The following is a 12056-nucleotide window of genomic DNA, read 5'->3' as shown; positions in this document are numbered from 1 at the left end:
CAGACAGATGTGTTTCCTTCAAAGTTTCAACAGTTAACTTTCTGACCTTGGCAAGTTATTCAGCTTCCTCATTTGAAAACTAGAGGGCATAATGGTACCTACCACCGAGAGTTGCTATTAGGAGTAAATGAAAATACGCTTGAAGAACTCAGCATGGGCCTGGCAAGTAGTCAGCGTGCAGTAAATGGTAGCTGTTATTTTAAGAACTTTATTTGTTGAATGATTGACTCTGGCACATAACGCCTGCATTCAACTTGAAACACGGAGCTGTCACAGTCGTTCAGCTGAAGGGGCGGGAACTGTGGCACTCGCCAATTTTTTCTAGAAATAAATCTTTGTGGGAGGATAATGACCGGTCGGAGAGTGTGAGTCTTGAGGGAACAAAGATCAGATCTCCCGGCCCAAGGAGTACGGAAGCGAAGCCTCCCCTGCGCGCGGCAGCCACCGTGCGTAACCTCCCCTGAACCGAGTAGCAGCCGCCTGAGCCCACCCAGCCCTGGGCGAGGCTGCCTCAGAAGCCGGATTTCAGCAGAGTGGGTGCAGGATCTGCTTTAATTCTGCTCATCTTATTCTCGGGGACCACACCCTGCGCGCCGGGAGGAAGGGCTCCAAAACCACAGGGCGGAGGCTTCCGCGCGGCCCCAGACCTGACCATCTATGGTCACAGAACACACCGACCAAACAGGAAGTGGGGTGAGAGCGGAGGGTTCCCTACCTTCCCAGCCCCGCGACTGCCAGCCGGGCTGGGGCTGACCCACCGCGCCCTCACTGACCCCCACGCCCTGCGCCCAGTCTCCGCAAGTCCTCCCACAACAATGTCCAGACTAATTGCCTTCCCACGTCACAAACGGGGAAACCGAGGTATGCACGCCCAGAGACAGGCGGAGCTTGGCCTCGATCCCCACCGAGAGCTGACGGCCGCCCGGATTCCCGCCCTCAGAGAATCCTGGCCCCCAGTCGTTCCAAGAACATTTACGGACTGCAGCTTAAAGGAACCGGCCTCTGCCATTGAGACCAAACTGACAGAGGAACTGGTCACTCTTCTGTTCTTTCCAGAGACGAGCTTAGCCAGGGACTTCTGCCCTTCCTGGGCCCGGGCCTCGGGGGCGATTCCGGGTAGGTAAAGCGGAACGAGGGGGTGGCCTCTCTTGTGAGCCCGCCCTCCCCGCGTCGCTCCCGCCTTGAGGGAGGGGCTCTTTCCCAAGTGCCCTCTGTGAGAGCCGGGCCGCTCTCTCCGGGGCGTGGCGAAGAGGGGCGGAGTCACGAGCGGGGCGGTGAGACTTCCTGCCCAGTCGCGGGCCAGCCTAGCGCTTCAGCCGGCGGCTCATTTCCGGTGGGGGCGCCGCGCCCAGTGAGGGCCCGGAAGTGGGTCGCGCGGAGATTGCTGGGCGGTTCTTGCCGGAAGCGGAGAGCGGCTGATCGCAGTCCGGAGGTGAGGCGGAACTCTGAGGTGAGGGTGTGCAGCTTGGTAGGGATTGGGGTCCCTTCCGGGGCCCATCGGCCCCTGGTGTTGTTAATGGCCCTTCTGGCCTACGCGCGTGTCGTGAACCCTGCCGAGAGGGCCGGGGCTGAGGCCCTCAGGCCGACCCGGACACTTGGGCGCGGTCTCTTGAGGTGGGGCCGGGGTGAGCAGCTGAGTCCGGGTGCCCCGGGGAGGCCCCTCTGCCCGATTTCGCAGCGCTGCCCATCAGCTTCAGCGGAGGCCTGATTCCTGACGTGCTCTGACTGGAAGGAACCTCCGAGATCGGAGAGTCTTCCCTGTCTCCTGTTGATGCTCCCATTGCACTGATAGGTAAATTGATCCCTAGAGAAGCGGCTAGTCTGAGATATATAGCGAGTGAGGAAAAGAATCGGAATCATGATCCTGGTGCCTTAGATAACCAGCCCCAGTTCTTCCCATGTTGCTCGGAACCTCTCTAACTTGGGATGGTCTTCCGGTCGGTGTTGCCCCGCAGGCTGCTGCAGGTTAAAGGCCAGCGCTGCGTGGAACTTTTTTTTTTCTCTCCTCCCAAATTGAGCCGTTTGAAATGCCTAGGGAGTTTTTAAAAGAAAGGCGGGCAAATCCTTGTATTTACAGGCAGATATCCTCCCTTTCCTCCTTGGCTGCTGCTCTTACTTTGAAAAGCCAGGCTAACCTTGAAGGTGTGTACTTCTGGACCTGAAATCAGACGGCTCAGGTTTGGTGTGGCCTCAGTGCTAAGTGTCTGTGGCCATAGGTGCCTTAAACTTCTTTGAGCCTCCTTTTGTTCATCTTTTAAGTGGAGATCTCTGCTGACCCCACAAGATTAAAGTCAGCGTAACAAATTGTGTTTATTCTGTGCCAGCATTTTCCCAGATGCGGGGAATGCAGCTTTAAAACAAAACAATGTAGACCCTGCCCGCGTGGAGCTAGCAGTGTTTGCAGGGATGTTTAAGAAGTAATTATAAATGTTGATGAGTGTTAGGAAAGAACAGGGTGCTCTGAAAGTATGTAACAGGGGGTTCAGGAAAAGCCCTTCTGAAGAAGCAGAGTTTTTAAGATGAATTTTGAAGGATAAATAGGAATGCGTTCGAAGAGTGGAATGAGAACATTTGAGACAGGTTAGCATCAGAACTGTGTCAGTTGAAGCTCTTTGTGGGGCTCTCTCTTCAAGTGAAAATCCGGGGGCATATCAGCACATTTATCATTTACCAGACTTTTATTTAATTAATTTATTTATTTGTATTTTTAGTAGAGATGGGGTTTCGCCGTGAAGGCCAGGCTGCTCTCGAACTCCTAACCTCAGGTGATCCCCCCACCTCGGCCTCCCAAAGTGCTGGGATTACGGGCATGATCCACCGTGCCCGGCCCCACCAGACGTTTATTAAGACCTTAATATGTATGAGGCACATTTTAATGAGATAGCCTTTGTGGCAAAGAATACAGTTCTTCTGGAGTTTACAGTGGGAGAGGAAATAGACAAGTAAATGAGGGATGGCTTACAGTGTCATAGTGCATAGCACAGGGCTACAAGAGCACAGTGGAGAAATACCTGAGCCAGGTGCCCAGGCTTCCAGGAGGAAATGGGAGGCTAACTCTTGAAATATTTATTTAGCTACATAGGGAATCCGGAAAAGGGATTTCCAGGCAGAGACTACTACAGGTGCAAGGACCTGGAGAACCGGACAGCTGAAAGACCATGACGAGTTCAGTGTGACTGGAATTCTAGTAATGGCTGGGGAAGTGGAGGAAGTGAGATGTGGTCAGGTCAGTCATATGTGGAGGACATTGTAAGTCATGCTAAGGAATTTGGATTTTTACCCTGAAAGCTATGGAGATGCTTTGAAGGGTTTTATGCAGGAAAATGATGTCGTCAGATTTATATTTCAAAAAGTTCATTCTGTCAAGTAGGAGGGGACCAGCCCTGTGGGGAAGTAAAACAGTGTTTGGAAGCTCTTGCTGTAGACATGGCCTGAACTAAGACAGTGGAAATGGGAATGGAGAGGAGGCATCAGATGTGAGCAATATTAAGAAGATAGAATCCATAGAATTGGAGGCTGATTATGGGAATGAAGAGGTAAGAATAGCGCGATTGCCTGGCTTTCTGGCTTAGGGAACTGAATGGGTAGTACCATTCAGATAGAGAGTATGAGAGGTAAATTAGGGAAGTGACATGGGAAAAAATGCATTTTGAATGTTTTTAGTTTGAGGTGTTTGTAGCACATCCAGGCAAAGATGTCTAATAAGGTGGGTCAGCTAAAGGAAAGAGCAAGAGTAAAGATACGGAGGCAGGAGAGGGCCTAAAGTGTTCAGTGATACTGGGGCCTGGAGTTTTGCAGAAGACCAGACTGCAAAAAAGGTTAGATGTCGGCCAAGTTGTGAAGGGCTTTTTGTTTGTTTGTTTGTTTTGAGACGGAGTCTTGCTCTGTTGCCCAGGCTGGTGTGCAGTGGCACAATCTCGGGTCACTGAAACCTCCACCTCCCAGGTTCAAGCAATTCTCCTGCCTCAGCCTCCTGAGAAACTGGGATTACGGGCTAATTTTTGTATTTTTAGTAGAGACGGGATTTTACCATGCTGGCCAGGCTGGTATCGAACTCCTGACCTCGTGATCCGCCTGCCTCGCCCTCCCAAAGTGTTGTGATTACAGGTGTGAGCCTCCGCACCCGGCGTGAAGGGCTTTTAATGCCTTGTTGAATTTGTTTGGATTTGATTTTGTGGGTGGCAGTTTGCTAATTGATTTGCCCAGGTCCAGCATAAAGAAATTTCTGGGCTGGGCACAGTGACTCACGCCTGTAATCCTGACACTTTGGGAGGCTGAGGTGGGCAAATCACTTGAGATCAGGAGTTCAAGACCATCCTAGCCAACATGGTGAAACACCATCACTACTAAAAATACAAAAATTAGCTGGGCGTGGTTGCGTATGCCTGTAGTCCCAGCTACTTGGGAGGCTGAGGCAGGAGACTCGCTTGAACCTGGGAGGCGGAGGTTGCAGTGAGCTGAGATTGCACTGCTGCACTCCAGCCTGGGTGATAGTGAGACTCTGTCTCAAAAAAAAAAGAAAAGAAAAAAGAAATTTCTCGCTTTTTCCAGAAATACTTCCTCAATTGGGTAGGCATAATTGATATCTCAGAGAAGTTTAAATAAAATGATAGCAGCAAAAGTACTTTGTAGAATACAGCCTGATGTGCAAACCAAAAGTGGTGATATTGTTAAGATTCAGTGAGTATATTTTTGCTTTGGAGTTTAGCTATTGAGTCTGTAAAATGTTTTGTTTCCAACCTAGGGATGATCTTTTATTCTCACCCTTTTTCCTGGTTGCAGTTATTTTTTTAGCTTTTAAAAAGTGACTTTCTTGAGGCTGAGTTAGAGACTAGCCTGGTCAACATAGTGAGACCCCTGTCTCTACCAGAAAAAAAAAAGGTGACTTCCTCCTTTCAGTTTTTTGTGAAGCATTGTGAATCAAATTTTTTTTTACTTAAGCAAATGCAATGTGTCACTGGAAGCTGAACCTCTGGTTTGAAATTTAATGCTGAGATTTGAAATCTGAGAGTTCTCGAGCGGTATCTTACCCAATTTTAGTGATTATTACTTTGAAATGTTGACATCAGTTTCTTTCTTTATTTGTGCTAACCTGGCTTTCATGACCTATACTTCAGTTTCTCTATGACAACCAGACAAATCTTTTTAAAGTTCTCTAAGAAGAAGCATTTTTCATCTTGTTAGTCTTCACTGACTTCATATTTACAAAGAATAAATTCTGAACTCTTTTTTCCATCTTACAGAATTCTCTACAGTTTAGACCCTTATCTTAATTTTTATTAGATGATACAGGTTGACTTTCTAATTTAGAAAGTCGTGAACTAGCATTTTACTTAACCTTTTGCACCTCCCTATGCTCCTTATTAAATTAGAACAGGGTTTCTCAACGTTGGCACAATTGACATTTTGGGCCATATAATTCTTTTTTTTTTTTTTTTTTTTTTGAGACAGAGTCTCTATCTGTCACCCAGGCTGGAGTGCAGTGGCGCAGTCTCGGCTCACTGCAAGCTCAGCCTCCCGGGTTCACGCCATTCTCCTGCTTCAGCCTCCCGAGTAGCTGGGACTACAGGCGCCCGCCACCAGGCCCAGCTAATTTTTTGTATTTTTAGTAGAGACAGTGTTTCACTGTGGTCTTGATCTCCTGACCTCGTGATCTGCTCGCCTCGGCCTCCCAAGGTGCTGGGATTACAGGTGTGAGCCACCACGCCTGGCCATATAATTCTTTATTATGGAGTTGTCCTGTGCACTGTGGGATGTTAAGCAGCATCTGTCTCTACCCAGTAGATGCCAATAAGACTTCCTCAGTTGTGACAACCAAAAATGTCTTCAGACATTGCCGTATGTCTCCTGGAGGGCAAAATTGCCCCTGGTTGAGAATTGCTGCATTAGAAAGTATCGTAGCTATGATTGTACAATGTCCCCAACTAAATTCTGTGAGGGCAGGCCCCATAGCCATACTTAGCACAGTCGATGGTACATGATAAGCACTCAGTATCCTACAGTGAATGAATCATTTGTTTCTGTTGAAGCTTCAAGAAATTACTGTTCCTTCAAGGAATTTCTGGGTGGGCAGGTTGGAGTACAATGGTGCAATCATGGCTGATTGCAACCTCCAACTTCTGGGCTCAAGTAATCTTCTCGCTTCAGCCTCCTGAGTAGCTGGGACTACAGTTCTTTTTCTTTCTTTTGTTTTTTGTTTTTTGTTTTTTTGAGATGGAGTTTTGCTCTGTCGCCCAGGCTGGAGTGCAGTGGCGTGATCTTGGCTCACTGCAACCTCCCCCTCCCGGGTTCAAGCAGTTCTCCTGCCTCAGCCTCCTGAGTAGCTGGGACTAGAGGCACACACCACCACACTCAGCTAATTTTTGTATTTTTAGTAGGGACAGGGTTTTGCCATGTTGGCCAGGCTGGTCTCGAACTCCTCAAGGGAACCACCCACCTCAGCCTCTCAAAGTGCTGGGATTACAGGCATGAGCCACCACGCGCTCGGCCAAATGTTTGATTTTTTTCAGAGACAGGGTCTTGCTATGTTGCCTGGGCTGGTCTTAAACCCCTGGCCTCAGGTGATTCTCTGGCCTCAGTCTCCTGAGTCACTGGGATTACAGGCATGAGCCACCACACCTGGCAGATGTGATCTTAAGAGAAGTGCCATTGGTTTGAGTACTAGAAGCAAGCTTCTTGTTGATGGTGTAAGTCAGCAGATTTCCCTCTCTATTGAAAATTATGTGAATTCCTGTTTTGTTCGTGTTCCTTGTATTTAGAGTGCTTGGTTTTAGTGGACAGGGACTATCATTTATTTTAAAGTTGCATATAGGCTGGGCGTGGTGATTCACGCCTGTAATCCCAGCATTTTGGGAGGCCAAGGCGGGTGGATCACCTGAGGTCAGGAGTTCGAGACCAGCCTGGCCAACATGGTAAAACCCCGTCCCTACTAAAATTACAAAAATTTGCTGGGTGTGGTGGCATGTACCTGTAATCCCAACTACTAGGGAGGCTGAGGCAGGAGAATCACCTGAACCCGGGGAGTTGGAGGTTGCAGTGAGCTAAGATCGTGCCACTGCATGATCTGCGCCAGCCTGGGTGACAGAGCAAGACTCCGTCTCAAAAAAACAAAACAAAACAAAAAAAACAAACACTAAAGTTGCATATAGTTTATGGAGTTATTCACATTTATTTTAGTTGATAAAATTATACAGTCATGTGTTGCTTAATGACAGGTACATTCTGAGAAATTTGTCATTAGGTGATTTCATCATTGTGGGAACATCATAGAGTGTACTTGCACAAATTTAGATGATACTGCACATGGTGTAACTTATTGCTCCTGGGCTACAAACCTGTATAGTATGTTACTGTATCTAATACTGTAGGCAGTTTGTAACACAGTGTAAGTATTTGTTTATTTAAACTTTTTTTTTTTTTTTTTTTGAGACGGAGTCTCACTCTGTCGCCCAGGCTGGAGTGCAGTGGCATGATCTTGGCTCACTGCAACCCCCGCCTCCTGGGTTCAAGCAATTCTTCTGCCTCAGCCTCCTGAGTAGCTGGTACTACAGGTGCGCACCACCACGCCCAGCTAATTTTTGTATTTTTAGTAGAGATGGGGTTTAACTATATTGGCCAGGCTGGTCTCAAACTCCTGACCTTGTGTTCTGCTAGCCTCGGCCTCCCAAAGTGCTGGGATTACAGGCATGAGCCACCGCGCCCGGCCACATTTTTAAAGTACAGTAAAAATAGGGTATTATAATCTTATGGGACCACTGTTGATTTTGTGGTCCATCATTGACCAAAATGTCATTATGTAATGCATGACTGTAGTTTCATAATTTTAAATTAATGCAGCTACAGCATTCACCATGAAATTATTTCTTGATGTACTATATGTTAACCTGATAAAAACAAAGTTCTAAAAATATGCCTCAGCTACAGTGCTGCTTTGTTTGCCTTGTATTACCAGACCTTTTGTGCCAAACTTTTCCATTTGGCTGGAAAATAGTTGAAATGTTTAATGGAAGGAGCAGACTTGCTTTGTTTTGTTTTGTTTTTTCCTCCAGAGGGCATTGAAATTCCTATACTTTAGTTAATTATAGACTTACAGTCTTTCCATATTTCTACTTGTAGATGAATCATGGCTAAGGACAAACGTCATCCTTGAATCCATCTTTATATATTAGAGTGGGAAATGCTGTTTTATTAAAGCAACTATTCAGGCTGAAATCAGCCAATGCAGTTTTCCCTTACACGCTATAAAACATGTAGAAGTAGAAAGGGACTGCCGAGTGCTCTGTGCAATTAGTCTTCATAATACTCTTTGAACGTAGGAGAGAAGAGAACCCATGACCACACAAAGTTACCTGTTTGCTCCAGACATTGAAACAGCTAGTTCCCAAGTCTAATTTCACTTTATACACTAACTTTACTCACTCCTGGAGTTTCAGGTAGAGGACATGTGTAAGGAGGGAACAGGAGACAGGTGTTGATGTTGGGTTGGATTCCTTCCCTCCGTAGAAGATAGGCCTTTCTTTTAAAATCTAAACCTCGGGTGGCAGTGACTCAGGCACTAAATGTCATTGGTTTAATCAGTGAAACCAAATGCTTAGAGAAGAACAGTGGCTCCTGATTTGGGTTAGATTTAGATGGCATCTTTTTTTTTTTTTTTTTTTGAGATGGTGTCTTGCTCTGTCTTGGCTCACCGTAACCTCCGCCTCCCGGGTTCAAGCAGTTCTCGTGCCTCAGCCTCCTGAGTAGCTGGGATTACAGGCATGAGCCATTGCACCCGCCCACCATCACGCCTGGCTAATTTTTTTATTTTTGTATTTTTAGTAGAGATGGGGTTTTGCCATGTTGGCCAGGCTGGTCTCGAACTCCTGACCTCAGGTGATCTGCCCTTCTCAGCCTCCCAAAGCGCTGGGATTACAGGCATGAGCCATTGCACCTGGCCTAAATGGCATCTTTACTGGGGCAAAGTGGTGCCTGTTATTTGGTTTCTGTGTTAAACAAGCCAACTTGTATCTTCTGGTAGCATGTGTAGGTTTTACTTTGTGACATGTTAAAACCTCGTGATAAGAATTCATTAGAAGTAGAACTAACTACTACATAGTTTAGTGGTAATTTAGAAGGGATAGTCAAGTAGAGATTTTTATTATTATTATAAAATATCATATGTTAAAAGAAAGTTTGGAAAACAGGTAGAAATTGTCAAAAACCCATCACCCAAATGTGACAAATATTGTAAATTTTGCGTTCAAGTTTTTTTCCACACTGCATTTAGCTATTCCCCTATAATTAGAAGTCCAAGATAGATATAGATAGATCAATAGATCTAACATTGCAGCAAACATCTCCATGCTTATCACTTTTCTCACATTATGATTTACTTTCTTAGGATAAAACCTTAGGAACAGGATTACAAAATTAAGAGAAGCATTTTGAAGCAAATCAATTGGGCTACCATAGTAGACAGGCTGATTTGTATGGGTGCTTTATTTTCAATTTTACCTAAGGATGATGACTTAGAAAAACAACTGTGGGACAAAGTAGAAAACATTTCAAGCATAGCAACTTCCTACTCAAGTAGAAATTCATGCTACTGTCTTAATTGCCTGGTGGGATGCAACAAGAACTGCACGCATAACCTGGTTCCATTTACTTCTGAATGACTTCCTTGAATAGGCAGAAGGAATTGGGTTAAGTTGTTAGAAGTATAAGAGTGTGAAGCAGCTTTGGCAGGAATCACTAGCCATTTCTGATTTTTTTTTTTTTTTTTTTTTTTTGAGACAGAGTGTCTCTCTGTCGCCCAGGCTGGAGTGCAGTGGCACGATCTCGGCTCACTGCAAACCTCCGCCTCCTGGATTCAAGAGATTCTTGTGCCTCAGTTCTGGCAGAAGGTGGTGTTTTTACAAGATGATTTCTAGGATTACAGGCATGCACCACCATGCCTGGCTAATTTTTGTATTTTTAGTAGAGACGAGGTTTCGCCATTTTAGCCAGCCTGGTCTCGAACTCTTGACCTCAGGTTATCCACCCGCCTCAGCCTCCCAAAGTGCTGAGATTACAGGCCTGAGCCACTGCGCCAGGCCTGGTTTTTTGGTTTCAAACCACAATAGACATTGCTGGAGAAACAAGCTCATAGTTTCTTTTTACTCTGCATGATATCCCTCCAAAAGCTTGTCTATTCTCATGACTTCATGACAGTTCTTTGCCAATGATTTGCAAACATTATCTCCAGTCTTGATTCTTTCCCAGGCTTTATTTCTAAATACTCACTAGTCATTTCCACTTAGAAGCTTTGTCTTCTTTTGAAACTCAGCATATCCAAAACTGACCTCATCTTGTTGCCCTAACTAGAACATGCCACAACCCATTTCTGCCTATAATGTCATTATTCTCTTAAGGCCCCCATATTTGCAAATCAGGAGTCATCTTTGCCTCCCTTCTCTGAATGCTGCTGTGCTCACAGTCAGTACCATACAGTTAGTACTTGTTCTCAGTTTAATGCACACTTGTTTCATATGACCTCCTAGGGCAGAACCAAGATTCGTGGGTGGAAGTTGCAGGGAGGCAGATTTGCCTCCATATAAGGAAGAACTTTTTAATACTTTGAGCTGTCTGAATGGAATGGACTGCCTCCAGAAGTCTCGGGTTCTCCATCACCGAAGGTGTTTGAGCAGAGGCTGCCTGACTAATTGCTAATTGAAAGGACTGTTCTGGCATAAGATGGTGTTTTTACAAGATGATTTCTAGAATCCCTCTAATCCTGAGAGCCAGTGAGTCGATAGAAGGTAGCTTTGTCTCTCCTGCTAGACTCCCTTAGGACAGGGAGACTATTTTACCTTTCTTTTATATTCTGTACAGCACTTAATTCAGGTGCTGGTCTCTTAATTGCCTAAAGATGATTATTTACAGGTTAATTGATTCTTTTCATTTTGTTCCAATATTTGGTTAAACACCAAATATTGTGGATTTTTTTCCTTTGAAATATCTTCTGTAGTCTGGGCACGGTGGCTCATGCCTGTAATCCCAGCACTTGGCTCACCGCAATTACAGGCATGAGCCACCGTGCCCAGACTACAGAAGATATTTCAAAGGAAATATCTTGGGGAGACTAAGGCAGGTGGATCACCTGAGATCAGGAGTTCGAGACCAGCCAGGCCAACATGGCGAAACCTTGTCTCTACTAAAAATACAAAAATTCGCCGGGCGTGGTGGTGCATGCCTGTAGTTCCAGCTACTCGGGAGGCTGAGGCAGGAGAATCGCTTGAACCTGGAAGGTGGAGGTTGCAGTGAGCTGAGATCATGCCATCACACTCCAGCCTGGGCAACAGAGTGAGACTCCATCTCAAAAAATAACAGTAATAATAAATAAATACAAATATCTTTTGTAGTAGCATTATTTTAGATGAATAACAGCTTTTAACCTAACTTTCTAGACCCTAATATCATCACTTGTCTCCACATCCCATTCTGTTTATCAGACAGTACTTGTAAGCTCTTTGCTTTCATCATATTATTCTTTCACTCAAAACCCTTGAATGGCTTCACATTGATCACAACGTCAAATTTAAATTTTCCCTGGCTTTCAGTGCCCTCCATCATCTGGCCCAGCTTGCTCATGCATCCTTGTTCCCTATAATACTCCATGTTCCATGCAGGCTAACCCACTCACATTTTCTGTACATAGCCTGCTTGGTCTCCTTTTTTGCTTTTGACTTGCTCTGGAATGGCTTCCCTTTTTTCTGTTGCCTCTTCAAGATGCCTCACTTCCCTCCTGAAACCAAACTTCACTTCCCTCCTGAAACCAAACTACTGCCAGTCCTCATTGATTTCCTCTGAACTCTCAGAGCATGTAGTAATTTATGTAATTCAGAACCGTAGCAACAACATTCTGTGAAGAAAAATCTGCAAGAATAGGCTGATAATTTAACTTTCCCTAATCCAACTGGATATTCCCATAATAAAACTTTTAAAAATATAGGCTGGCTGTCATGGTTCACATCTGTAATCCCAGCATTTTGGGAGGCTGAGGCAAGAGGACTGTTTGAGCCCAGGAGTTTGGGACTAGC

The 12056-nt window shown here is 45.5% G+C and overlaps 1 protein-coding gene across 17 annotated transcripts in view; it reads left to right on the top strand.

The window, feature by feature from the left end:
* Positions 1-394: 394 nt before the first annotated feature.
* The window catches only part of CAP1 (cyclase associated actin cytoskeleton regulatory protein 1), a 32973-nt gene continuing 21311 nt past the window's right edge, over positions 395-12056 (top strand). For 2 of the 17 annotated variants that reach the window (XM_008968384.6, XM_008968379.6), the window contains exon 1: positions 1302-1450. Coding sequence is in view for 1 of the 17 variants with exons in the window: in XM_055094856.2 (XP_054950831.1) it covers positions 3523-3536 (14 nt within the window). In the remaining 16 variants the exon portion in view is untranslated. Of the gene's footprint in view, positions 1793-3370; positions 3537-12056 lie in introns of those variants that run through there. The other 15 variants (XM_063608504.1, XM_063608501.1, XM_014344640.6 and 12 more) reach the window with 15 other exon arrangements.

The sequence above is a fragment of the Pan paniscus genome, chromosome 1 (genome assembly GCF_029289425.2).
Source record: "Pan paniscus chromosome 1, NHGRI_mPanPan1-v2.0_pri, whole genome shotgun sequence".
NCBI lineage: Eukaryota > Metazoa > Chordata > Mammalia > Primates > Hominidae > Pan > Pan paniscus.
This window is presented reverse-complemented; position numbering and strand designations above follow the sequence as displayed.